General features: G+C 52.5%; 2 protein-coding genes and 1 non-coding gene across 4 annotated transcripts in view; 1 reads left to right on the forward strand and 2 right to left on the reverse strand.

Moving 5' to 3' along the window:
* Positions 1-2,775, forward strand: part of TPCN1 (two pore segment channel 1) — a 63,787-nt gene extending 61,012 nt beyond the window's left edge. For both annotated transcript variants that reach the window (XM_052654321.1, XM_052654322.1), the window contains one exon: positions 295-2,775. In XM_052654321.1, coding sequence (XP_052510281.1) covers positions 295-414 — 120 coding nt within the window. In that variant the 3' untranslated portion in view covers positions 415-2,775. The remainder of the gene's footprint in view (positions 1-294) is intronic.
* A 301-nt stretch (positions 2,776-3,076) lies between these two features.
* SLC8B1 (solute carrier family 8 member B1) overlaps positions 3,077-27,880 on the reverse strand; it is a 29,177-nt gene continuing 4,373 nt past the window's right edge. The window contains exons 3-16 of the mRNA XM_052654736.1: positions 20,658-20,810; positions 20,502-20,554; positions 20,289-20,345; positions 20,050-20,156; positions 19,788-19,955; positions 18,733-18,840; positions 16,801-16,860; positions 16,378-16,508; positions 14,234-14,375; positions 11,384-11,505; positions 9,395-9,548; positions 8,208-8,288; positions 6,751-6,815; positions 3,077-4,195 (exon numbers count right to left, since the gene is read on the reverse strand). Coding sequence (XP_052510696.1) covers positions 3,998-4,195; positions 6,751-6,815; positions 8,208-8,288; positions 9,395-9,548; positions 11,384-11,505; positions 14,234-14,375; positions 16,378-16,508; positions 16,801-16,860; positions 18,733-18,840; positions 19,788-19,955; positions 20,050-20,156; positions 20,289-20,345; positions 20,502-20,554; positions 20,658-20,810 — 1,599 coding nt within the window. The 3' untranslated portion in view covers positions 3,077-3,997. The remainder of the gene's footprint in view (positions 4,196-6,750; positions 6,816-8,207; positions 8,289-9,394; positions 9,549-11,383; positions 11,506-14,233; positions 14,376-16,377; positions 16,509-16,800; positions 16,861-18,732; positions 18,841-19,787; positions 19,956-20,049; positions 20,157-20,288; positions 20,346-20,501; positions 20,555-20,657; positions 20,811-27,880) is intronic.
* On the reverse strand, positions 21,792-21,863 carry TRNAC-ACA (transfer RNA cysteine (anticodon ACA)). The gene has a single exon. It is a non-coding gene; the product is annotated as a tRNA-Cys (tRNA).

Consider the following 27,880-nt stretch of genomic DNA (forward strand, 5'->3'; position numbering starts at 1 on the left):
CCTGGGCCTCATTTACAAAGAGGTTTGTGCAAAGCACACTGGACAAGGAGGTTTGCATACCTCTAATTAGAAAGGGAAAGAGTGCACAGTAATTTTTCCACTTAGGGGCACAGTCAGCCTTCCCAGCAGGTCTGGGGGTGGTGTTCGGTCCCAGTTGGGTGGCCCTAGCAGCAGCCTCTCTGCTGCCGCCCACAGCAGGTGGAGGCCCCAGTGCTGCCCGGCCTGGGTGACCCCCATTAGGCTGGGGTTAGCTGGCGGGACCCACTCAGCACCCTGTCTGCTCTCTCGCTTTAGGAGTGGTATGAGGAACACGCCCGCAAGCAGGAGGAACATCAGCGACAGCTCAGCAGCTGCGTGGTCCCTACCACCCAGCAGCCTCCAGGCAGCCGCCAGCGCTCCCAGACCATCACCTAAGCCCAGCCTGCAAAAGCCATCTCTTCTATGCAATAACACAATAGTATTATTTTACTACAATGTATCAAAGTAATGTATGTGTATATATGTATATGTTATATATATATATATATATATACACATCCATATATATATGCACATATTTATATACAGAAAGGAGAAAAAGGCCGACAAGATGGGGTTTGGTTTATAACCGCCTTACCCTATTTAACCCTGGAAGTCGGCTGCTTCTTGGGGGCGGTCAGGCCACCAAGAGCGGCTCTTAACATGGAAGGCTCCTGAAGGCCCCTTCACAAGAACACGTGAATGGACCTGCTGATCTCTGCAGGGCTGGCCTTCACAGTGGGCCCACGTGCCTGTCACACCGTCTTCCTGACGCTGTTCTCAGAATCCTTCCCCACCCAGCAGCCTCCCCACTGACCTGCCCTACAGACCAGGGCTCCTGTGTCCTGCTTTGGGGACAAAACCACTTAGGAAGGAAAGAGCCCACATCCTCGGGTTGGTATTTCTCCAGATGTGATAATGGAATGGGTGTTCCCTTGGGAAACCAGTACCCAGCAAGCACCTACCGGAACCAGTGATCCGGGGCTGTGGGTACTCCACGTGGTCAGATCTAAGCCAGCGCCGGGCGGCCAGAGATGCTGTATCCTGGCTCCGTGAGCCTTCTCACCTACCATAAGTTTCAACCCTTGTTGCTGAAAATGCTTCTAAGATGGCCCATAGGAGGAGGAGAACAGGCTAGTGGCTACCACCCCAGAACAAGTCCTAAAGTGAATGGGCTTTCTCCTTAAATCCCTTTGCCTTGGAATTGTCCTGTTCAAGCAAAAAGATATTTTGGTTAATTCAGGATTCTGCCAAAGACCGTAGCAGGTCCTTCACATGTGTGCGTGCTGAGGAAAAGGGAACAAAAGGCAGAGGCTCACCTCAGGCCGTCCACGGCCGCCCACATTGGTACCCTTGGCCGGCTCTGCCCTCACCTTGAGCGAGTCACTCCCCGTGGACTTGACTGAGGTGGGAGCGGGGACTCGGCTCGCTCCAAGGTTTCCCCATCCTGGGAGCAGGTTCTGATGGCCCCTCGGTTTCCCGGGGACCTTGGGCGAGTCCTGAGATTGGAGTGCCGTCGGGGCGTGAATGCACAGCAGGGCGGGGTTAGCAGTGGTGGCTCCTGGGCTGCACACCGGTGCAGGAGGCAGCATGCAGGGAGGACAGGGTTGGGGGGGAGCCCCCGCTGGGCATCCTGCTCCAACTGCAGCTCTCCAGCTGCCTCCGTGAGCTAGGAAGGCGGGGGCCAGAGCCTCTGCCCTCCCCGCATTCTCCTTCCAGTGGGGCAGGATCCGGCTCCCTACCCCACCTCCATGGCCAAGTCTTGACTGCGGCCTCGGAGGGCTGATCGCCAGAGCCAGCATCCCATAGCTCTGCCCCTCATCAGGGGAGGAGTGGTGGTGGTTTGTTTTTTTTTTTTCTTTTAAGCACAGCCCTTTAGGGAAACAAACCAATCACTGAGAACCACTGAGGTTCCCACCAGGAATCAGGAGAAGGACATTGTCCTCCTCATCTCTGGGGAGCGACAGGCTGCTGCGGGCAGCTTGGCACCAGGCCCAGGCCTGGACCCCTTCCCCGCTCCAGAGAAGGAACTTTATTTGCACAACCGGGTGCCTTTTAGCTTTTGTGTACTGAAATGGGCATTCTGGAAGCAGGAGGCAAGGGGCAGCCTTGAAAGGAAGGCATGAGTCCTCCGATCTCAGCATCTGCCCTCAGAAGAGGGGTGCCAGGGAGGCTGAGCGCACTCCCCCACCCCCAGGGTGACGGCTGCTACCAGGAAGAGTGGGTTGAGTCCAGGCTTCCCACCCCTGTCCTGCGAAAGGCCCTGTTTTAAGTCAGGGACAGGACGGAGGCCAAGTGGCAACAGTGCTGATGGCCCAGACTCCAGCCCCTGGTGGGCGCCCTCATCACTGAGGCCAAGGACAGCTGCCCCGTGGGGTCACTGGGGGCCTCCTAGGGTGGACCTTCCAGCTCGCACACAGGCCATCAAGCAGGGAGCGGGTGTCACCCAGGGCTGTGAGCTCACCCAGCTCGGACACCCTCTCACCTCAGCTCGGTGATGCCGACGTGAGGCGTGCCGGCCTGCTCTGGGCCCCTTACCACCTATCAGTCAGCATCTGATGGCCCTGTGCCCTGACCCAGCTTTGGTGGGGGACGCCATCCGGCCCCTCCTCCTCGCTTCCCTCCCTTAACCCAGCCTTACTCCACACCATGTGACAATCATTCTGTATCGGTAGCGGGAACGATGCTGTAAGGTTTTGTACGTCGGCGATTTGTTACCTAGAAAACCCACCATGTCTGCGGATTTCCGGCATATTAATAAAGAGCCTCCGCTTTGTACGTGTGGCTGCTGCCTCGTGACTTCCAGCAGGCACCACGCGGTGGCCTCCACGATCGTGGGGAGCATGGACAGGACCCAGCCGTGCTGGTCCATGACACCACCTCAGCCCCACCCCTAGACGCGCCACAAAGTCCAGATCCATCAGGCCCAAGACCCTTCAGCCCTGGATCCAACTGCCTGTCACCCTGGCCTGGGTTAAGAAGAACTAGTAACAGCTGCGTGTATGTTATTTTCTGTATCCTTGAAATATTTAATAATTATGTTCATTGGAAGAAAAGACAGTCAAATCCCTTTACTGCTAGCCTAAGGCATCGAGCAAATGGAAAAAGACTTATTAAAAAGGGGGTCACTGGCTGCCAGCAGGAAGGCACCCGGGAGTGCTCACCACCCTCCCAGAGCTTGCAGGCAGGGGAACCCCAGCCCAGGGCTCCCCCTGAGGTAGGCACCAGGTACCGTCAGACTGACTCCTGTTTTGCAGCTAGGGAAACCTCTGAAGCCAGCAGACAGTTCTAGAGGCAGGGCCTGGAGCTGCACCGCCTAATTTGGAGCCGCTGATGGGCCATTGCCACTGGCTGCCATTGAGGAGCAATACATATTGTGATTAATTTCACCATTTTCTTTTGGCTTTATTAGCATGGCGACTCAGAAATTCACAGTTAGGGTCATGTCTCCTATGTTTCTGCTGGACGGTGCAGCTCCAAAACTCAGAACACTTCGTATGCTGACCCGACACAGGCTATCTGCCAGGTCCGAGTCACCCTGATTCCCTAAACCCTGGTTTGGCAGCCCTCTGGGCCCTGAGAAACATTGCAGGCAGGCAGCAAGGGGTGACTAACCGCCTCCAGCCCTGAATTCTTTGGGGTCTTCCCGAACCAGCCTGGAAGACACCCAGGCTTCCCCCTTCGACCCAGACCCCAACCTTCAAAAGAGGCTCTGAAGGTAATGCAAGGAAGTCTTCCGCCTGCCGCTGGGACTCTGTCCACAGGGAAGCCCCGTCGCCACAGTCCCAGAAACAAGGTTTGACTGTCCTCACTGCACACGGCAGTGACCTGGAATCTTTGGCAGAGAGCGTGGGCCCCACGAACCCACACTCTGTTCACGGCTGGGGCCGCGCGGGTTCTGCAGAAGGCACTTCATCCTCCGTCTCATCGCCTGCAGTGACACCTCCCGACCACCAGGCGGACTCTGACGCAGCTTCACTCACACAGTTTTCAAGTGAATCACTCCAAATTCAGTGAGCAGGGCCACCACGAGGAAGGTCAGGTAGAGGAGAAGCAGGCAGCAGCCATAAACTCGGCTCAGCTGGAAGCACTGCAGCGGGACCAAGACCAAGGAACAGACGAGGCTGAGGCCCAGGGTGCCGGCCAAGATCCACACCAACAGTCCGTCCGGCTCCAGCTGCGGGGGGGGGAACAGGGGAGAGAGGCTGGGTTACAGCAGCTGACAGTCAAACCGAGGTTTGAGGGCCCCTCCTTAGGGACCAGGGAGGACTTTTGGCCTCCCTGTGAGATAGCTCCCCCAACTTGAAGTTCAGTGTTTTTAAACCACCTGAACGTGAACGTGCGCATGCTCGGTTGTGTCCGACTCCTTTGCAACCCCCAGGGACTGTAGCCCCCCAGCTCCACTGTCCATGGGAAATAGTCCCCTTCCCACTTCTTTCCCCTCCAGACTTAGCACCTATCTAACACATATGGAAGGCTTAACCCTAGGCACTACACTAGGTATTTCGCACCCACCATGCCCCCTCATCTCCCCATTGTGTAAAATCACCAATCCGCTGTCGAGGAAAGCGAGTATGGCTGGCCCTTGAACGGCACTGGTTTGAACCGCCTGAGTCCACGCGTGTGGGTTTCTTTCAACCACAGCATCCGTACTCTCATTTCACAATCTTTAAGCCAGGGGGGGAAAGTCCATGGTGGATTAGAGATCACAATACGTGGAATCCAAAGAGCTAGGGTCTGAGACTTCCTGCTGGTCCAGTGGCTAAGATTCAGTGCTTTCAATGCAGGGGGCCGGGGTTTGATCCCTGGTCAGGGAACTAAATCCCATATACTGCAGTGAAGCGCTGGTACAGACAAATAAATATTGAAAAACAGCTAGGGTTTGAGTCCAGATTCCATCCTAACTCTTTCAGTATCCTGCCCCTGGGCCATTCATTTATCAATTCCTTTGCTTTTGAGGCTGGAGAAGGAAATGGCAACCCACTCTAGTATTCTCGCCGGGGAAATCCCATGGACAGAGGAGCCTGAAGGGCTGCAGTCCATGGGGTCGAAAAGAGTCGGACACACTCTCACTCACTCACTCGCTTTTGAGGCAGAGACAGCACTGTGCAGATTTGTGACACGTGGGACGGTCAGTACCCCTAATTCCTGCATCCCTACTTCCTGTCAAGGATCGACCATAGTACGTGACAGCCCAAATCCGAAGTCCACAGATGTGTGGGTACATGTGTGCACCAAAAGCCCCGTGTATTCTGCAACCAGACATGGGACCAGACAGTAGGTACATGTTTAAGAGCAACCTGCTTTTCAGCCAACAGTACGGCTCGGACTTCCTTCTGTGATGACCTCTTGTGATGCCCTGTGTCTTACGCAATTAACTGCAGGAGCATTTCCTAAACTCAGCACAAAGGCAGAGGAAATGCAGACACACACTCCACAAGGAGCCAAAGGAAAGAAACAGGGCCCCCGGGGGGCCAACCCTGAAGCCTCATTATCTGGAGCTGTCTGAGAATCAGGAATGAAAGGAACCCATTAAACCCATGAGAAGTATAAACAAAATCTGCAGACAGAGGGTGTTTACCCCTTAGAAAAGTGAACTTTTCCAGCAGAAGCTATTTGGCTTATGGGTGTGGCCACTGTGAAAGGCTGGCCCACAGCCAGTTCATTACACATAGTCCGTGCGGCTATTCAAGAACTAGCTGCCTCCCCGAGAAAGAGCTGGGCGACTTTGTTCCCATGAATGACTCCATGATTCAGCTGCACGTTCCAAGCGCTTCCACAAGATTCACCTTAAAACTGTCCCCTGGGCCACATGCCCCACCCCATCTTCATCATTTTCTGGTTTGGCCTCGGAATTCGAGTGCCTGGGAATGTAAACTCTGGGCAAATCTGGGTCACATCTGCCTTGCATCTGCCTATGCAATATTTCCAAAGAGAAAAGCTCACCTAGGAATCCCAATTTCTTCTCCTTGAAAAAAGCTGGAAGATCTGGCCATAGGGAGGCCCATCCAAGTCACCTACACAATTGGGTTACCTGCCCCCAAGTAGTGTTTTCTTGCTGGTGACCTGTCCTTCAAGGGTCCTAACCTTCATATGTCTCCAGGGAGTATATTTTAAAATGCAGATTTCCAGCCCACCACCCCCTGGAATGCCAGGGTCAAGAGGTCTCATGTGCCCCCAGGGAATTTGCAGAGCCCCTTGAATCCACAGAGCCTCTTTTGCTCTGTGCATTTCAAATCTATGGAGGTTCCTCCCTTCTGGGGCTGTCGTCAACACTCTCCCATCCCGGCCTGTCCTCTCCCAACAGGGGTGGGATAAGTTCAGCCTGGCCCTTAACTCGTGTGTGCTTATCCAGGAAGTTGGGGGGTGGGATCAACCCATTTCACAGGTGAAGAAGCTGAGGCTTAGAGACCCTCAGAGTTCTACTTCAGTCAAAGTCCTATAACAAGACACTTCAGTGATGAGACCAAGTCAGGAGTCCAGAGCCTTCCTGCCCCCTTCCCTCAAAGCCACATCTTATTAATAATCACTCCATGACCTTGCAAGGAAGACTTTTAACCCTACATGCAAAATATTTTAAAGATATGCTACAAATCAGACATCACACATTTAGACAAGTCCTCTCCCCAGTAAGTGTAACCTGCCGAGATGTGAATGGCCTCTGGTCCAGAGTGGGGAGGGGAGGAGGAGGCCCTTATGAAGCAGCTCCTTGTTGAACCATGCAGCACTTACCTTCACCTCCATGTGGGCCCTGGAGATCTGGAGCAGGCAGCCCAGCCCCACTCCCACCAGCACATCTGCAGTCCAGTTCAGGAAGTCTGTTGGAACATAACACCCATAACCCCGACACGCAGCCCACTGACGCTCTTTCTGATGTCTGCCTGCCACCCGCTCCCTTCCCTCAAAAGCCCTCGCTGAGGAAGCCTTATCCTTAGCACCTCTAAGAGTGTCCAGTGTACATTTTGCCTCAATCTGTAAGGATCGCAGGAAGTGACAAACACTTGGGGCCTGGTGAGATGGAGAAACAGAGGTCATGTGAAGTGACTGGGAAGACTGGTGATGGAGCATGGCATGGGGGACACTGCTGCAGCCAAGGCTCAATCCTTCCCACCCCAACCTGAGAGGTCAGGACAGGCCACAGCCCTACAGCCAGGAGCAGGTCACGGCGGCAACAGGCCATGACAAATGGCAGGAGGCATCTGCACACAGGTCGCACAGCTGGCACGTGGCAGTGCTGGAACCGGGACCCAAGACTGCTTGGATTCCAAGCCCTGCCTTTTTCACAGCCCCAGGCTGCCTGACCCTCTCTTTTCTATATAGACCAGGCAAATGAAAGCCTACAGGACAATCCGGCCCACTGTCTGCTGTTATTAATAAAGTTTTATTGGGACAGTCAGGCCCATTCGTTCATGTATTGCCCATGACTGTTTTCACACTTCAGTAGAAGAGTTGAGGAGTGGCAAAAGAGTCCTATGGCCCACAAAATCTAAAATATGTATTCTCTGACCCTTTAAGAAAAAATCTGCCAGAATTTGCTGGTGGTTCAACAGTTTAGAGTCTGCTTGCTAATGCAGAGGACGTGGGTTCGATCTCTGGTCCAGGAAGATTCCACATGCTGCAGGGCAACTACGCCAGGGTGCCACAGCTACCAAGCCTGCATGCTGCAACTACTGAAGCCCATGCACCCTAGAAGCCATGCTCTGCAACACGAGCAGCCACTGCAAGAAGCAGCCCGTGTACCGCAGCTAGAGAGTAGCTCTCACTTGCTGCAACTAGAGAAAGCCTGTGCAACAACAAAGACCCAGCACAGTCAAGAACAAGTAAATAATTAGCAGGAAAAAGAAAAAATGTGCCACCCCTGACATCTACAGACCATGACATCTGTAAGAGGGAGAGAGGTCTTCCATGAGCTCAGTGTGTGGGTGCCTGCTGACAATACCTCTGCCCTAAGAAGAGGAATATCTGCCGTCACTGCTGTTTACCAAGCACTTCTGTCACTTCATTCGATCTTTACAACAACCAATGAGGTCAGTCCTCTCAACATCCCCATCTTATAGATGAAAAAGCTGAGGCTCAAGCAGCCAAGTCACCTGCCGCAGGGGTTCCAGTGAAAGCCTGTCCCAAGGGGGCGGAATAGAGCCCACCCTTGGCTCCCAGCACTGAGGGAACGCCAACCGCAGAAAGGATACTGAAGATGATGCCACCGAAGCAGGCCGAGAACGCCATCCTCGGGTAGCCCTGGCGGGCCAGCGTGAAATCTGAGAAGACATCTGTGTGGAAACGAGAGAAGGCCTTGAGCGGTGCGAGACCTCCCTGGGCCTTGTCGGTCACTACTCCTTCATTCTCACCCAGTCATTCAGTCAACACACACTGATGAATGTCTGCCTGACTCTGGCACTAGCTCGTCCGGGTGCTGTGGGAGGCCACACTGTCCCATAAGACACAATTCCCTCCTTAATGCACCTGCTTCCTTCCCACCAGGGGCAACCTTGTGGGTGTGACAAGCCAGCGCCAGTCTTTCACCCAGGTCCTGACCCTGCCAGCACAGCACGCGTAGGCTACGTCACTTCAGTCGTGTCCGACTCTGCAACCCCGTGGACTGTATGTAGCCCGCCAGGCTCCTCTGTCCACGGAATTGTCCAGGCAAGAATACTGGAGTGCGCTGCCATTCCCTCCTCCAGGGCATCTTCCCGACTCAGGAAGCAAATCTGTACCTCTTGCGTCTCCTGCATTGGCAGATGTGTTCTCTACCACTAGTACCACCTGGGAAGCCCCAGCATACACAGTGCCTCTGTGCAAATTAGGAAAAGGGGCCCAAAAAGGTGAGTGGAAGGGGAGCTAGTTTTGGGACCTTTGACCCCTTGTCAGCATGCCCTTGGGCCATGTACAACCTGATTAACCGTACTTGGCTGCCCTAACCAAAGAAGGACATACGTATTGGATTGGCCAAAAAGTTCATTCCGCCTTTTCTTTACTGTCAAATGGAAAACTCCAAATGAATTCTTTGGCTAACTCAATATGTATGCATGAATGCCTACCCATGCCACACCTATGAGCATGGGTAGGTGTTGCTCAGCTGGATATATTCTGCTGGTTGACTACAATGAGCTCCACGTCCTGCCTGAACTCTGGGGAGCCATCAAGTATCTGTGCATCAGCAAGGAGAGACGAGACTGGAGCTTCTACAGTCTCAGGTACAGTCCAGACCATCCCACTTGAAGCCCAGTGATGGTCACTCCAAACACACTCAGTAGGCACTGAGCGCTGCTGAGGGTGGATGTCCTGGAAGCCCTGCCCACATGTCATTTCTGGTCGGGGAGCAAAGAGCAGTGAGGTAGCCATGCTCATTCCAGAAGCCCACCCGGCCCCGAGTCACCTCCAATGCTGTTCCCCCAGGCCAGTAGCGTGAGCCCCAGGACAGTGTTGCTCAGCCGGAATACCACGCCCAGGGACCGGAGGATGTTCACCACCTCTGTGGCAGCTGCATTGATCCACAGGGCGCTGGTCAGGAAGCCCAGGAAAGCAAAGAGCTGGGGGAGGGAACAGGAACACGGCCTCAGTTCCTCAGCTATAAAATGGGATGATCATAGTACCTACCTTGTGAGGTAGTCATGAGCATGAGTTAGTTGACGCAAAGCAGTTAGGGCCTAGCATACAGTAAGTGCTCAATAAAATGCTAGCTCAGCATTAACATTTTGTCAAAAAGGGGTACATCACAGCTCTCATCAGGCTTCTAGTTGATGGACCAAATGCCACCCCATCACCACAAAAAGAAACTCCATACTCATGAGCAGGTGCTCCCCAGCCCACCCAACCTTCCTCCCAGCCCCTGGAAACCACTCTGCTTTCTGGCTCTGGATTGGTTTATTCTAGACACATGATAAAAACAGGGCATACAGTATGTGGGCCCTTGTGACTGGCCTGTTTCACTCAGCATCGTGTTTTCAAGATGCATTCATCTTGGAGCATGTGTGAGTACCTCAAAGACTAGTAAGAAACACTGGCTAATGTTTCTCTGGGCTTCCCTGGTGGCTCAGTGGTAAAGAATCTGCCTGCCAACACAGGAGACACAGATTCAATCCCTGGGATGGGAAGATCCCCTGGAGAAGGAAATGGCAACCCTCTCCAGTATTCTTGCCTGGAGAAACCCATGACAGGAGCCTGGTGGGCTACTCTGTCCATGGGGTCGCCAAGAGTTGGACATGACTGACTAAAAAACAGCAACATTTCCTTAAATAATCGATTTGCTGAAAATTCAAATTCCTTTCGGTTCAAATTCATTCAGAGTTTCTAAAAATAAAGACTAGAATTTTTAAAAGCAATAATTAGTTTAAGTAAACTTTAGAAAAAAATTCTCTGGACAAACTGCCTATAAAATTATTTAGCATCCTGCAGAATGGAGAGAATGGTGGTGGGGGAAACACCCCCCAAAACAAAACAATTCCACCATTGGGATGTGATCATTAGGAACTCAGGTGCTTTCTGGTTACAGTGGTGGAAAAGTCTGGTAGATCTTCAAAAAAGTGAACAAATAGTTCACATTTGACCCACCAGTTTCACTCCTAGGATGACAGCTAAGAGAAATGAAACATATCTACACAAAAAATTCTAAACCAATGGTCATAGCAGCATTATTCATAACAGCTAAAAAGTGGGGGGAAAAAACCGCAGGGTTCATTCATGGGTGAATGGAGAAGCAACATATGCTATGCCTGTACAATGGAATAGTAGTCCATGAAAAGGAATGAAGTCCTGACACAGGCTACAACATGGATACACTTGAAAACATTTTGCTAAGTGAAAGAGGGCAGGCAACAAAAGCTACATATTGTGTGATGCCATGTATGTGAAATATTCAGAACAGAAAAATCTGGAGGGACTGAAAGACTGCGCTGGCCAGAGGATGATGGGGGAGGATGGAGAGGGACTGTCGGCGGGTACAGGGCTTTTTGGGGTGATGAATCCCAAATGGTGGTGATGGTTGTACAACTCCATGAATATAATGGAGTTGCCACTTCCTTCTCCAGGAGATGTTCCCAGCCCAGAGAGTGAACCCAGGTCTCCTGCATTGCAGGCAGACTCTTTACCATCTGAGCCATTGGGGAAGTCCTATGAATATAATAAATACAGTTAAATTGTACGCCTCAGATGGCTGACTTGTATGTGTGTATGAACTGCAATTCAATAAAATGAAGTTGTTACCAAAAAAAAAAAAAGAGGAACTTGAACAGGCACAAAATCTCTTAAAAGTGGCCTTTAAGACTTGTTATCATGAAAAGTGATTAGTGGCCTAACAGTCCCAGGATATCTGCCTGGGAGACCCCAGTGTCCCCCCCTCCCAGTTTGGAGAGCCGAGGTTTCTTACCCAGTGAAACCTGGGGGGCTCGCTGTTGGACGTGGCAAAAAAGGTCACTGCAGCCAAGGCCGTGCCCGCAATCATCACCACGGCCCAGACAGGAAAGAGGCCACCTATCTCATAGACGCCATCTGCAGAGGGATGAGAAAGGGAGCTGGTCCTCTCCACGGCTTCAACTTGGCACCTCCTCCTGAAAGCCCCTTGGCATGATGGAGAGAGTGTGGAGGGGATAAAACCCACAGATAAAACTCAAACAACTGTTTGGATATAAGGTAGAGACTTCCTGTGAGCCCAGCCCCGTCCTAGGCACTTCAGAGAGACAGAGAAATTGAAGACATAGCATATCCCTGCACTTGAGCTACTCACACTGGAAAGACAGACATGAAAAACAGACTCTCCAGCCTGGAACTGAGATAGGAATGGCTAAGACCACTCACTCCTGCTATCCTTTCTTATGCCCAAGGCAGACATCACTAATCAACCATGATGCTTTGGTCCACTTGAGCTTAAAGGGAGCACCCTCCCGCCAGGCATTACCAATGGATAGGCATGGCTCCATGAGATGACCTGTACAGTCGAACTCAACCTTACTAATTCTGGCTCTCTGGAGAAGTCTACTCTATGAACCAATCCACTACAAAGTTACAAAGGTTTTAGAGGTTTCATGTTAAAACACCTAAGGGAGGAAACCCTGCAGGCTGGCAGAACGCTCTAGAAATTTCCATATACCATCCTTTCATCACCAGTCTTAAAGGCAATGGATGATTCAATTGCCCAGACACATGTAACAAGACTTTTTTTCTTTCTTTAGTCCAGCTCATGGGCTCATAAACATCAGTGCACTAAGGATAACATAAGGGGCTGAATATATAAAATTATGCACATAATACATAGCGGGAGATTTTTGGGGGGCAATTTTGACAGATGTGACTCTCACTTGCAGAGCTGGCTTTGGACCTTGACACCTGGGTGAGAGGTCCTTTCTCTGTATTTCTCAGTCCTGTGCTGGAGGCATTTCAGGAGGAGAGAGGGGCATGGGGTGGTTAGGAGGGTCTTCTTGGAGGCTGAGGATGTGAGTTGAGCTGTAAACAGAGGGGGGCACAAGGGTTCCACAGGCAGAGAGAAGAGATGGAAGGGAAGGAGTTGAGCAGATTTGTGTCACCAAAAGTAGATAAAGGGCTGGGGAAGGTGGCTGGCTCGGGATCTCAGAGATCTCGGATGATGGCTGGGGGACGTGGCCTTTTTCCAAGAGGCACTGGGGAGCCATGGAGGTCTTAGAGTGGGGGAGTGATCGCAACATGTGACAAGTGGCACTTTAGAAAGATGGCTTTGGGGACTTCCCCAGTGGTCCAGTGGTGAGACTGTGCTTCCACTGCTAGGGGCACGGGTTTGATCCCTGATGGGGGAACTAAGATCCTGCATGCTGGGTGGTGTGGAAAAAAAGAAGAAGAAAGAGGGCTCTGAGGGTGGCCTTGAGAAGGAAGATGGAAGTTGGCAGTGAGATTGGGAGGTCTAACTGGCGGACACGTCACCTCCTTGGGCAGGTGACCCCATGCTGGGCTGACCCCTGGATGGAGAGAACCCCCAGACCTTGGGCAAGGTGCCAAGTCTGGGGGTTCTCTCTATGCAGGGATCAACCTGGAAGGGGTCACAAATGCGTTAGCCTGAACCAGTCTTTCCCCAGCATGGACCTGCTACCACTAGACGGTGCTGGGGCAGGTGGACAAGACAGTAAATATCACAGAATCACATCTCAGTAAACGGATTCCCTCTTCAGTACTCTCACTGTAACAGAATTAAATATCTTAAGTGTACTGGAAACAAGGCTGGTTTCCTATTGATGCCGGTGAAACAGATTCCTTTCCAGTACACTGAAGTTAAAAAAAAAAAAGAACTGATTAAAGAAAAATATCAAATAAAACAGTTTAGAATGGGAGAAAAACCAAGATGTTCTTGAATGTTGAATGCTTGGGAACCCTTCTCTTAAGAAGCCACAAGAATGATGAACCAAGTCCCGGGGGACTGGAGAGGCAGGGCTGTCATGAACCAGCCCGCTGGCACCACTAGGGGGAGCCCTTCCCATCTCTGGGTTCACACTGTCTCCTTCCTCAGCGACCATGTCTTCCCATAAAATTGGAGGACAAACAGAATTTGGCAGCCTTTTCATCCTGATGCTCATTAGCCAAAAAAAAAAAAAAAAAAAGCCACACTCAGCCCTGTATCTGCTACCAAAACCCTACCGCCACCTCCAGGAGATGCCCCTGGGTTGAGGGACAGGAGCTCAGATGACAGAGAGAGGACTGGGCAGCATGAGATACTCAAGTCGGACAATAGGAAGAACCTGAGCAGGAGGAGTTAGAAGACACCTGACAAGACTGGGCAGTGCTCTAGCCAAAACAGGTCAGAAAAGGAAAGCCTGGGGCAGACGGGGGAAGGCTCAAGGCCAGCAGGGACCACTCAGGTCACTCAATAGGCAGTGGAAGGGTTTGTGAGGAGCTAGTCAGTGGGCACCAGCACCGGGGAGGGGGGCGGGGTGCCTCTTCTCAGCTTCTGCCAGTTTTGCTGTTAGGAATGTGGCTCAGATTATCTTGAGAAATCATCAACTCTGTAAATTTGGTAACGCAAGCAAATGTGCCAGAGGGCTGGATTTGGTCCAGGGGCCACCAGTGTGTCACTCGCCTCTGAAACCAGTGTGACCAATGGACCACCGGAGGCTCGAGGCACAAGCACATATTAAGCGTCTGCTGTATGTTCAGGACTGCCCCGCTGGTCCAGGGTCCCCTGGGGTGGCTGAGAAGAAAACTTCGGGACTGTGGGGAGGAGGGGGGTTAGGCACCCCCCAGGGGCAGGGATACTCACAGGCCCCCGACTGCAGGGTCAGGGTCAGGAACAGGGGGCTGATGACCAGGTGCAGGCAGTTGAGGGGCCGCTTCCAGTTCCTGTCCTCCTTGTCAGGGTCCATGACGGGGACGGTGAGGAGCAGCAGGAACTCCACGGGCAGCTGTGAAGTGCAGGAAGGCAGGAGGGTGAAGGCAGGGAGGCCTGTGCTTGGCCTCCACCCTGAGCTCAGTCGTTCAAGAACCAGGCTGGACTTCCCTGGTGGCTAAGAATCCGCCTGCCAATGCAGGGGACATGGGTTCGATCCTGGGTCAGAGAAGATCCCACATGCCATGGGGCAACTAAGCCCGTGTGCCCTGAAGTCCACGCTCCGCAACAAGAGAAGCCACTGCATGAGAAGCCCACAGACTGTGACTAGAGTAGCCCCCACTCGCCGAAACCAGAGAAGAGCCCGCGCAGCAATGAAGACCCAGTGCAACGATGAATCAACCAATCAACAAAAGAACAAGGCGCTACTGCTGAAGCGCCCGCCTGGCGCAGGCCCCCAAGCGCTCCTGACGGCTGCCGTTAACACGCCGCCAACAACCTAGTGCAGGCCACTGCCAACACTGAACAGGAACTCTTAATTTTCCTACCTTTTGGATAAAGAAACTGAGGCTCAGAGAGGCTAAAACCTCTCCAAAGCCACACAGGCTTTGAAACCAGGCTACAGGGCCAGCTCTGACAGACTCGATACCTTGTGTTTCGCTTTCACTTGTGTTTTTAGCCAGCAGCTAAACTAATAACACGTATGGAGTGCTTACCATATGCTAAGCACCAGAGTCAGTCCTTCGCATAGATTAGTTCATCAAATTGTCACAACCACTGTGGTAGGCTGCATATGGTTCCCAACTCTTCAATCCTCCTCCACCCATAACAGAACTGATCACCCCCACACTTTTGTCAAATGACTAGAGTCTGCAGAATATATTTCCCTGTCCCACTGATGTTGAACTTGGCCATGCTGCTTGCTTTGGCCAATGGGCTATTGGTGAATGTGATGTGAACGAGGCATAAATTGTGCTTGGGGAGTCTGCCTTGGTCTCTTCTGCCAAGAAAAGAGCATACTCCCACTGGCCCCAGAAGGAGGTACGGGGCAGACCTGAACCACCAACCAGAGTCATCTCAGATGACTGGATGAGGATAAATATTGTCGTCACATGTCAGTGAGATGCTGGGGGCTGTTTTTTACATAGCACTGCTGGCAATGGCACCCCACTCCAGTATTCTTGCCTGGAAAATCCCATGGATGGAGGGGCCTGGTAGGCTGCAGTCCATGGGGTCGCCAAGAGTCGGACACGACTGAGCGACTTCACTTTCACTTTTCACTTTCTTGCATTGGAGAAGGAAATGGCAACGCACTCCAGTGTTCTTGCCTGGAGAATCCCAGGGACGGGGGAGCCTGGTGGGCTGCCATCTATGGGATAGCACAGAGTCGGACATGACTGAAGCGACTCAGCAGCAGCTGCAGCACTAACTCACTGATACAAGGATTCCAGAAGAAAGGCGCCATCACTACCCCCATTTTACAGTGAAGGAAGCTGAAGCTCAGAGCGATGAAGGGACTTGCCTGAGATCATGATATAGCCAGAGCTGTCATGGGGCATAAATATTTGTTGTTCATTACCTGCCCCCTGGGTCTGAGGAAGCCTGAAAGGTATCCATGCTGGGGGGCTATGAGGTGAGGCCTCTGACTTTTTGGGTCTGGGTGGCAGAAAGCACTGCAGTCCTGCCTCATGGAAACCAGCCTGCTCACATCCAGACCTCAGGAGACAGGTAGCACAGGGAAGCAGTGAGCGGTCAGAAAAGTGCTATTTTGATCTCATTTAGACTCACTGTGACCCACTCTCACCTGCCCCAGTTCCTGGCTCTCAGCGGGTCCGGAGGAGTCGCCAGCCTCCTCTCTGTCCTTGGGAAGATGCTCCCCTTCCTTCCTTGTGGGGAGGAGTCTGAGCCACACTGCATGACTCCATTCCCCATGGAGTCCCAGTCTCATCTATTTCCCCATCAGGTCCTCAGCAGAGCCCCCATCCCGCCCCCCAACCTCACTGCTCTGGAGAAGGTGGAGGGGCCAGTGCCCTGTGCCAGCACCAAGTCAGAAGCCTGGCCCCAGGGGCCCCCCTCACCTTGAACACCTTGAGGACCCTCCAGTACGTGGGCTTGGTCCTCCACTTCCTGTAATCCAGGGGGTTGAGGGCCTGCACCAGGATCTGGGCCGTGGTCTCCGGGTACAGGAGCAGCGGCCGGTACTCCTCACCTGGGGGCGCAAGCGGGGAGAGGCAGGTGTCTGTGGCTGGCTCAGCCTCTGGGAAACCCTCTCCCTTCCTTCCCACCAGTGCCCCCAACCCCTGGGAAGAAGGAAAAAGCCCAGAGCCTGGTAGGGGGCGGGAAAGGCAAACCCAGCTCAGCCTGCAGTGAGAGCTGTTCACTGCCTCCTCCCTGGGCTGGGGGTGGGGTGGGGGGGTTGCTGGATGGTCCCATCGCCGACCTCTCCAGCCCAGTCCAGCTGGCACCCCCACCCCAGCTGGACACAGAGCCCCTGGACTCACCATAGTCATAGCTGTTGGTGTTAGAAGACACCCGTTCCTCCTCGGAATCTGACAGTATCTCTGTAGGACAGAGCGGACTTTCCCATGAGCCAGGTGGGGCACCCAGCCCCTCCCACCATTATTCTACCGTAGGGCACCTCTGGGACCGCTCGGTATTCAGGGTGCAAGTGTCCAGGCCCCCTCTGTATCGTGGACTTCTCAGCAATCACCCTGTATGCTCAGGAATTCTTACAGACTCAAGAAGTCTAACTCACAAAACATTTTCAGATATAGTGATGCGGCAGTAAGGTCAAATTTAATACGGCCGTCTGAAGACAACACTCAAACATTTACTGACTTCCACATTGCACCTTCCAGAACCTGGAACCCAACATATTTTTCTTTTCCAGTCTGAAACTTTTCTCAGGAGTCCTTGGGATTAGAGGACCGAGCCCTGCAAAGAAAGGCTTCCCAAAAGGAAAACGGCTGTTCTCAAGTGAAGAGTCTAGCCCTGATTCTGCCTCTGTATGACTCTCTAGGCCTCATTTTCCCCTTTAGTTCCAGCCCAGTGAGCTAGGATGGGTTTAGAAGAGAGCACAGGGTACTACGTGCTGAATTCTGAAGGCCTAGCAGATAAAGAGAAGAGAGCAAAAATCACGGTAGACCTCCTGTAGGAGTCACCAACACCTGTGCCAGGACCTCAGGAAATGATACAGTCTGGCCCTCTGGAAGCTCACAGTCCAACAGACAGAAACATAAGCAAATTAATAACAGAATGGAGAGATAAAGATTGTGCTGGAGTGAGTCTGAAAGCTGTGCAAGCCCAGATGAGACACCTGGGGGTCTCTGCAGAGCTCCCTCCAGGCTGAGTCCTTAAGTCTTTTCAGAACAAGGACACACCAGGGAAAAAGGACAGCACAGGCAAAGCCTGGAGACAGCCAGAGGGAGCGTGGCATGTTCAGGGAGGTGGGGGTGGCCCTGCACAGTTGGGGAGTGGAGTTTGGGGTGTGAATGAGTTTGGAGAAGAAAGCTGAGGCCCAGCACAAATGGCAACAGATCAAGGGCAAGGTTCTCAGGCTCACATGCCAAAGAGGGCCAAGCACATCATGGGACCAAGTGAAAGAGGCTTGGGGGAAGAATTCCGGTTTCCCAACATAATCAGGTCTGTGCACGTTGGGGTTGACGACAGAGAGCACTGGGGACTGGGGTAAATGGGGGAACCATGCCTTTTCCTAAGGCAGAAGCCCCATTCAGCTTGAGACATGTATCTATATATGTGTGGGGGGTGTGTGTGTGTGTGTGTGCGCTCATCCGTGTCCGACCCTTTGCAATCCCATGGACTGTAGTCCGCCAGGCTCTTTCATCTGTCTTTGGGATTTCCCAGGCAAGAATACTGCAGTGGGTAGCCATTTCCCTCTCCAGGGGATCTTCCTGACCCAAGGATCAAATCCACGTGTCTAGGGTCTCCCACGTCGGCAGGAGGATTCTTCACCGCTGCGCCACCTGGGAAGCCTGCGGGTTGTATATGTGTATGTATTTGTGAATGTGTATTTGTACGTGTTGTGTATGTGTTATGTACGCTCACGCTGTTTATGCATTTGTGAATGGATGTGTGTATTGCATATTTCTGGATGTGTGTGTGCATGTATTTGTGTATGTGGAAGCACCTGGCAGGGAGCGCGTTCTGGGATGCAGGAGGTGACGGCTCTTAGGAAGATTTGCCCCAGCAACAGGCAGGAGCACGAAGAACTAATGAACTTGGACAAGCAGATAATGACGAGGCTTTAGCAGCACAAGCGAAGGCACAGAGGGGGGACCTTGGTAGAACAAGTAGAAAAAGTAGGAAGAGGAGATGGGCACTGGCACAGGCCTCCAGAAGCAGAGGCAGCAGTTTCTGGGCACAGGGGGCTCCAGACCCGGGGTCCTCCCTCGGGGGCTCCACTCAGACCTCACCTGGGGTAGCTGGCATGGAGCAGACCAAGGATCTCCTCCGCTGCCACTGGTAGATCCAGGTGCAGAGAACCACAGTGACCACATAGAACATGTAGAAGCCCAGGTAACCTGCGGACAAGGGCACGCCGTCACCAAGTGGCGTCCTGGCCGCAGGGCCCAGAGAGCAAGTGCGCCCAGTCTGGCACCGGCACCTGGCGGCAGTGGCTGTGTTAGCCCAGCCCAGCCGGCAAAGGGCCATTTCCTGGAGCCCCACTGCCTCCCCTCCCCTCCTTGGCCCATATTTTCTCCCTACCAAAGTCACCCCGCCTTCCCCCGACCCAACCAATCCATCCATCAACAGTGGGTGTAACCCTGGCACAGACAGTGGCCTCCAGGACACAGTTCAAGTGCAAAGGGCTAGTGTGCGGCTCTGTGCCCTGAGAGGCTGAGCCCCTGCAGACTGTATCCCCCAGTCTCTGGCTGCCCTGGGCCTGCGCATGGAGCCCCAAGAGTAATCAGAAGGCAGCAGGGGAGGGTCTGGGGCACCCCCACCCTGCTGTGGGGCCCTGTCTCTGGCAGGACCCGTGACCTTCCGCAACTCTCGCTCAGGCTGGGTGACCCCAGGTCTGGGCCTGGAGCCCTCAGCAGGCTCCAGCCACCCCATTCTCTGCCCACTTCAGGGGCTCCCACTGTTGCTGACCCGTAGCATCTCTGCATCGCAGCCACCCTCCCTGGTTTTTCTCAACCCTCTATAAGTCGCCCCTCCATCATGTCGTTGGAACCATCTGGATGGAGTGACCCTGTGGGTCACAGTCAGCATTGTGGCTGTACCGCTAGTGAAAACTGGAGATTGTGAAAACCCAAATGTCACCCCGACTTCGCCCTGCCCTCTTTGGTGATCAGAACCACAAGTCCCCTTTCACGCCCAGGCCACCAGGGTCCCAAGCAGTGGTTCCATCACTCAGAAACAAAAGTGACTCTCTGCCCTGCAGACCACCCGCTCCCGTCACCCCCCAACCCCGTGCCTCCCAGCCATCAGCCCTGGGGGATCCCGCCCTGGTCCCGCAGCAGCTCACCCAGGGCCCACGCCAGCGTGACCCTGCCACGGTAGAGCGCGGTGAAGATCAGCAGCACGGCCGCCATGTAGAAGACGATGTCTCTGAGGAAGGGCCGGGAGGCCGCCGTGAAGGGACGCAGGATGGCGATCCCGCCGGCTACCACGGTGGTGACCAGCACGCCCGCGCCTGCGGGAGAGGAGGCCAGGCTCGGTCCGCCCCGCGCCCACCTCCGGCTGCCCTCCCAGCCCCCTCACCTGCAGCCGGGGCCGCTCACTCATACCAAACAGGGCCCCGAAGGCCAGGCCGGCTGTGCGCGGGTCCGAGAAGGCCACTAGAGCGCTGAAGATATCCGGGGCCCCGTTCCCAAACGCCAGGAAGGTGACGCCATGGAGGGACATGTCAAGGGGCCTCAGTACAGGCGCTCCAGGCTGCCCAGGCCACGAGCCATCCCCCATCTCCCAGGCCCTCACACCCTCTGGCCCTCCCTCCAGGGTACCAAAACTGGACCAAAAGGATACTGCCACATTGTGGGAAAGCTTGAGTGTGGTGGAAATGGCCGACAGGTTAGGGCAGAAGCTACGGAGGAAAGCGGTGAGTGTTTCCACGGCGAGTGGCTCCTGCCCCCGGTCCTTCCCCCCAAGCCCAGGGTGGGTCCTCCCCAAGTCAACCTCCCACCCCGGGACCCCCACTCTCCCATCTACAAGCTGGACATCAGGCCAGGCCCAAACTTACAACTTTGCTGCGGTGACTCCCAGAATCAGAAACAGATAAACCAGCCAGAAAGCCTGGGCGAGGGTAGAGGGGGAGGCCAGAGATGGGAAAGAGCGTTAAGTCCTGCTGGGGCCACGGGCCTCTCTCATCAGCCCCCCACCCAGAGCGGAGCCTCACGTAGAGGGTGATGGCCAGAGGGAGGAGGCGGGCTGGGAAGTGGCAGAAGATGCCCTCGAGGTAGTCCAGGTAGCCCCCGTCACTGCGGCAGTCGGGGTTGGTGCGGACAAAGGCACAGCGGTCAGAGGCGTTCAGGCCACACACTTCTCGACACTGGAAAGGGAGGCGGGGGGTGGACATCAGAACCCACCACCCCATGATCCACTGGACCAGCCCCACCTAAGCAATGAAGACAACCTCCTTCAGCCTGGTCCCTAAATCTCCCAGGCTCCAGCTGCACGCTTTCATGTTTAAAAATAAACCTGTACTTGAACACAAGTAAGTCATGAATTTGTTATTTAGTTGCTAAGTTGCATCTGACTCTTTGCAACCCCAAGGACTGTAGCTCACCAGGCTCATCTGTCCATGTGATTTTCCAGGCAAGATTACTGGAGTGGGTTGCCATTTCCTCCTCCAAGGGATCTTCCCACCCCAGGGATCGAACCCGTGTCTCCTGCATTGGCAGGCAGATTCTTTACCACTGAGCCACCTGGGAAGCAAGTCATGAATACACATATTTAAAACAAAACAGGAAATTTCCTGGTGGTCTAGTGGTTAGGACTCAGAGCTTTCACTGCCAGGGCTTGGGTTCATTCTCTGGATGGGGAACTAAGATTCAGCAAGTCACGCAGCATGGCAAAAAAAAGAAAAAGGAAAAGAATATGTAACGATTTCTAAATTCTCCTTTCTCATCCCTGCCCTCCATAATCCCACCTCTCTCCTGCCATGACCAGCTTGAAGCAGACCCTTACAGACATTTCTCAGTTTAATGACATTTGTAGATACATCTTAGTACAGAGTTTGTTTTGTTTTATAGAAATGGGTCTGTCCTAAAGTTCTCGTTTCTAAAACTTGACATTTACCACTTCACAGACGTGCCATTTATTAACATATTGACAGACATAATGAAGAAAGTAAAAACATTCTGGGTGATTTCTATATGCCAGGCACAGTGCTGAGCTTAAAAGGTTACCTCAGTTAATCTACACACTGATCTTATAAGAAAGATAAGATTAGCCCACCAGGCTCCTCCATCCATGAAATTCTCCAGGCAAGAATACTGGAGTGGGTTGCCATTTCCTTCTCCAGGGGATCTTCCTGACCCAGGGATCGAACCCGGGTCTCCTGCATTGTAGGCAGACGCTTTACCATCTGAGCTACCCGGGAAGCCTATTACACAGATAAGGAGATTTAAAAGACAGTATTTCAGGGCCCACTCAGTGGTAGAGAAAGCGCTGGAATCCAGGCAATTTGAGGTTCTTCTAAATTTCCTGTCCTTGACCATTACTGCCCCATTCCTGGCTCACGGTACTCTCTGGAGTTCATGCCATGGATGACTTGCAATAGAGGGAACATTTCCCTAATGACAAGCAGTTGAGTGTGTCTACTTTTCCATTAGCACCAACAGTCAATGTCCTTGCACGTGACTCTCTGGGCACATGTGAGAATGTTTGGTCAGAGAGATTTCCAGAAGTGAAAGTGCTGAGTCAGACAGTCTTACAGCCTGGGTTCCTCCAGAAGCGCCCTAGAGACAAGGATTTCTAAGCAAGCAGCACAGTGGGGAGGTGTGGAAAGCACAAGCACCAAGACAGGGAAGTGAGCCAGGGACGGGAGAAGCAACCAGCGCAGGCTGGGCTGAGATGGTGCCCGCCATGGGCTGGCAGCCCCAGGGGCAAGGGAGCTGGGGTATTATACACCAACTCCTATCAGTCATCAGGTGAGCAGAGCCGGGGAGAGAGCTGCTAGGTCCCCGGCACTTCTGGCCTGCCATGCTTGCAGGTGCTTCTGGAAGAAGATGCTGGTGACCTGAAGTCAACAGAAGCCCATCAAAATGGCAGGGTCAGAAACTGCCTGATGGTCCAGTGGTCGGGACTCTGCGCTTTCACTGCCGAGAGCCTGGGTTCAAACCCTAGTCAGAAAACTAACATCCCATAAACTATACAGCATGGCTGGAAGAAAAAAAAAAAAAGGAGGTCCAAAGGATATGGGCAGAGCCCTAAGAGTGTCTGTCGCAGAAGGAGAAATATCTTAAACCTCTGAGGGATTTTGCTAAAATACCCTCCCCAAAGCTCTACCTGGGGCTTCCCAGGTGGCACTAATGGTAAAGAACCTGCCTGACAATGCAGGAGACACAAAGAGACGCAGGTTCAATTCCTGGGTCAGGTCTGTATAGTCGAAGTTATGGTTTTTCCAATAGTCACATACGGATGTGAGAGTTGGACCATAAAGAAGGCGGAGCGCCGAAGAATTGATGCTTTTGAATTGTGGTGCTGGAGAAGCCTCGAGAGCCCCTTGGACGGCAAAGAGATCAAGCCAGTCAGTTCTAAAGGAAATCAACCCTGAATATTCATTAGAAAGATTCATGCTGACACGTGTGAGAGAGGCTGGGGAGAAATGGAACCCCTGTGCAACTCCTGTTGGGGACATAAAAATGGTACAGATGTTGTGGAAAAGAGCATGGCAGGCCCCCCTCCCCAAATTAAAAATACAATAACCAGTTCTAGGTATGTAATGTACGAAGTGATGACTATAGTTAATACTGCTGGATGGTATATATGAAAGATGTTAAGGCAGTAGATCCCAAGAGTTCTCATCAGGTGCTCTGCTCACCTGATGACTGATAGGAGTTGGTGTATAATACCCCAGCTCCCTTGCCCCTGGGGCTTCTGTGTCTGTAGAAGATGATGGATGTTCTCTAAACTTATTGTGGTCATCATTTCATAATATAAGTCAGTCAAAGCATTGCGCTATGCATCTTAAACTTACATGGTACTGTAGGTCAATTGTATCTTAACAAAAACTGGAAAAAAAAATAGAATACCTGGAAAATAGAATTACCATACAATCCAGCAAATCCACTTCTGGGTATACATGAAAAAGAACTGAAAGTCAGGTCTCAAAGAGACATTAGCACACCCGTATTCATAGTAGCCTGATTCGCAATAGCCAAAAGGTTTAGGAACAACCCAAGTGTCCATCAGTGGATGAATAGGCTGAGCAAAACGTGGCCTATCCATATGATGAAATGCTATTCAGCCTTAAAAGGGGGGAGAAAATTCTGACACAAGCTACTACATGGACGGACCCTGAAGACATCATGTGAAGTGAAACAGGAAAGTATTTAATGCTCAGTTGTGTCCGACTCTGGGACCCCATGGACTGTAGTCTGCCAGGCTCCTCTGTCCATGGGATTCTCCAGGCAAAAATACTGGAGTGGGTAGCCATTCCCTTCTCCATCATTATTTATACGAGGTACTTGGGAGCAGTGAGACAGAAACAGAAACCTGAATGGTGACTGCCAGCTGGGGAAGGGGAAGTGGAGAGTTATTTAATGAGAACAGCTTCAGTTTTGCAAGATGAGAAAGTCCTGGAGATAGATGGTGGTGATGGTTGCACAATGAGAATGTCTTGAATGCCACTGAACTCTTCGCTTAATGGTTCTAACCCCTCCACAAGCCCTCTCTGAACTTCTACCAAGGCAATGCTGGAGGTGCGATTTCTGGTAACCTCTATCCCCTGCTTACTGGCTCTCTCTAGATGCCACACTGAGCCCGCCACACCTATTTCATGCACTGTTCCTTCTGCCTGGGGCATCTTCCTCAAGAAAACACCACTGGTTCATCCTCCAATCCTCAGATGCTTCTTCCAGGAAGTCTTCCTTGACCACCCTACCCAAAACATGGCAGATCCTCCAGTTACAAACTCTCTTCACCCCTGGTCTTCCTTTTCAAAGCACTTCTTGGGTTTTGAAATCCCCCGTTATTTGTAGGATGACAGACTGACTTAATGTCCGCCTCCCCCATCAAAGTCTCGCACACAGTCAGGACTCATAATTTTTTGCCACACACTGTGAAAGTGAAGTCGCTCAGTCGTGTCCGACTCTTTGCGACCCCGTGGACTATAGCCTACCAGGTTCCTCCATCCATGGGATTTTCCAGGCAAGAGTACTGGAGTGGGTTGCCATTGCCACACACTGTGCTGGACCCCAACTCGCCCAGTCTTCAAAACAGACCTAGGAGGTTGGTACAATTGTTCCCACTTCACAAATGAGAAGACTGAAGCACAGAGAGGCAAAGGGACTCACCCCAGGGCACACAGCCTGTCTAAAACCACCGGGGCTGCTGGCAAGGGTGGTGATGAGCTGGAGGTGGTGTGCCCTGCTGGAAGGCATCCAAGTTACAAAACGAAAGGCTGCAAGGAGATCAAACCAGTCAATCCTAAAGGAAATCAACCCTCAATATTCACTGCAAGGTGGGAGGCTGAAGCTGCAATACTTTGGCCACCTGAGGTGAAGAGCCAGCTCATTGGAAAAGACTGATGCTGGGAAACACTGAAGGCCACAGGAGAAAGGGGCGACAGAGGACGAGATGGTTGGATGGCATCACCGACTCAATGGACGTGAGTTCGAGCAAACTGCAGGAGACAGTGCAGGGCAGGGAAGCCTGGCGTGCTGCAGTCCATGGGGTCATGGAGTCGGACATGACTTAGCAACTGAACCACCACCACCCCACACTACCAAAAACCAAACGAAGCCAAAACCAAAACCACAGCAGCTAGATTAGCCCACGGGCTGTCAGTTTTCCATCCTACACCAGTAAGACTGGTGTGGAAGACCAGGTAGCTGAGAGGAAAGGCAGCCTTGAGTCTGCGCCCCAGTTTTGCTACCAGCTCACTGGGTGACCCTTGCTGCGCTGTGTGCTCAGCTGTGTCCGACTCTTTGTGACCCCATGGACTACAGCCGGCCAGGCTCCTCTGTCCATGGGGATTCTCCAGGCAAGAATGCTGGAGATTATCCCCTTCTCCAGGGGATCTTCCCAAGCCAGGGAGCAAACCCCAGTCTCCCACTCTGCAGGCAGATTCTTTACCATCTGAGCACCAGGGAAACGGCCCCTTTAAGGTGTCTGGACCTTGCCTTCCTCACCTACAGGGCAGTCTTCATCAAACCCAGCCTGGCCATCAGATCTTGGTGCCACATGTTTTGTTAAGTGCTTCTGCACACACCCTTTATAATTGACTATCAAACTGTAGATGGGGGCTTCCTAGGTGACTCAGTGGTAAAGAATCCACCTGCCAGTGCAAGAAATGCAGGAGACCTGGGTCGGGAAGATCCCCTGGAGGAGGAAATGGCAACCCACTCCAGTATTCTTGCCTGGAGAATCCCATAGACAGAGAAGCCTGGTGGGCTACAGTCCAGGGGGTCGCAAAGAGTCGGACGCAACTGAGCATGCACGCGTGCACGCAGAATGTAGACTATCAAAGTCCACGCTGCCTCCATTAAGAAGCCAAACAATTCCACAACTCCAGTACCTAGAGGACAATTCTAAATTGTTTCCATTTTTTGGTCGGGGCCCATTAAGAAAGGCTCGGGTTTTCATTACCTCAATGCTCTCTCCAAATGTTGTTACCTGCAGCCAAAGGCACTTCCTTGTGCATGAGCAGGACAGTGGGTGGCTTAGCAGGGATGAGAGGCTGGGAGGGACAGTGTGGAATCACAAGCTCCTGGTTCATCCTCCCTGGCTGAGGAGTGATCCCAAAAAATGTCCAGTCCTAATCCCTAGAGCCTGTGAAGTGTGACCTCACATGGCAAAAGGGGCTTTGCAGAGGTGATTAAATTGAGGCTCTTGGGATGGGGGGATTGTCCAGAATTACCTGGAGGGCTTTAGATGTCATCACAGGATTTTTATAAGAGAGAGGTACAAGGGTCAAAGTGATAGAGATGCGAAGGAAGCAGAGGTCCAGACAGCGAGAGAGACAGTGAGTGAGAAGGGGAGAGGTGGGGAGAGGGGCAGAGGGAGGAAGTGGGGGTAGAGAAAGAGAAAGATGCTAGGCTGGTGACTTTGAAGATGGAGGAAGAGGCCAAAAGCCAAGGAGGTAATGCAGGAAGCTTCTAGAAGCTGGAAAAGGTAAGGGAACGGACCTTCCCCTGGAACCTCTGAAAGGAACACGGTACTGACACCTTGATTTTAATCCAGTGAAACCCATTTTGGGCTTCTGACCCCCCAGATAACAAACGTGTGCTCATTTTAAGCCACTAAGTTTGTAGCAATTTGTTACAGCAGCAACTGGAAGTGACAGCACTCATCTAGAGTCAGTTACCTGCCGACATTAAAACACTCAAAGACATCTCACGTTCTGAACCTCGCTGACCAGCTCCCGCAAGAGGAGTGATGGATGTGACCTGGGGTGGAAACTCCCTTCTCCTAGCTCCTGTCAGCATACGTCCTTCTATTCTCCCAGCCCCACGGCTGGACCCCAACAGGGCAAGTCCTCCAAGGAGTGGAAAATCACAGGTCTCCCACCAGGACCCCAACCCAGGAGTAGAAAACACTATTTTCCAGAGGCCCCTCGGCCTTGTGACAACCGCTCAGCAAGGCCAGGCGGCACCCTGCTTCTGAGGACAGGGCTCTGGAGCCACGCAGCCTGGCTCCACATCCCGCTTCCCCACTCAGAGCTGTGCGACTCTGGGCAACTCAGCTTCTCTGTGCCTCAGTTCCCGCCTTTATAAAACGAGGCAGGGGTCGGCAAACTGTGAAGGGCTAAATGCTTCCTCCTCTGAGGGCCCAAAGTTCTCTACTGAAACCATTCAACTCTGGCTGATCGTGTGAAAGCATCAGCCGTGATAATAAACAGGCATGACTGCATACCAATAAAGGTGTACTTAACAGACACTGAGGTGTGAATTAAGTTTTCATGCATCACGAAATACCATTATTTCAAAAATTTTTTCGATCATTTGAAAATATAAAAACAATTCTCAAGACCTTCTCTGGTGGCCCAGTGGTTAAGAACCTGCCTGCTAACGCAGGGGGCACGGGTTCAATCCCTGGTCCAGGAAGATTCACATGGGGCAACTAAGCCCATGAGCCACACTACTGAGCTCGCGAGCTCTAGATCTGTGCTCTGCGACAGGAGCAGCCACCGCAGTGAGAAGCCCGCGCTCCACGAGCAGAGACTAGCCCTCCCTCAGCATAATGAGAGAAAGCCTGTGTACGGCAACGAAGACCCAGCTCAGCCAAAAATTAATTATTTCATTAAAACAAGTGAAAACCATCCCCAGCTCCTGGGCTGTACAAAACCCAGCAGTGGACCTGATCTGACCTGTGGGCTGAACTTTGCCAGATCCTAAAATGAGGGGCTAAACCAGCTCACCCATGTGCTTCAAACAGTGCCTGGTTCATACTCAG

Source organism: Budorcas taxicolor, chromosome 17 (genome assembly GCF_023091745.1).
Source record: "Budorcas taxicolor isolate Tak-1 chromosome 17, Takin1.1, whole genome shotgun sequence".
Classification (NCBI taxonomy): domain Eukaryota; kingdom Metazoa; phylum Chordata; class Mammalia; order Artiodactyla; family Bovidae; genus Budorcas; species Budorcas taxicolor.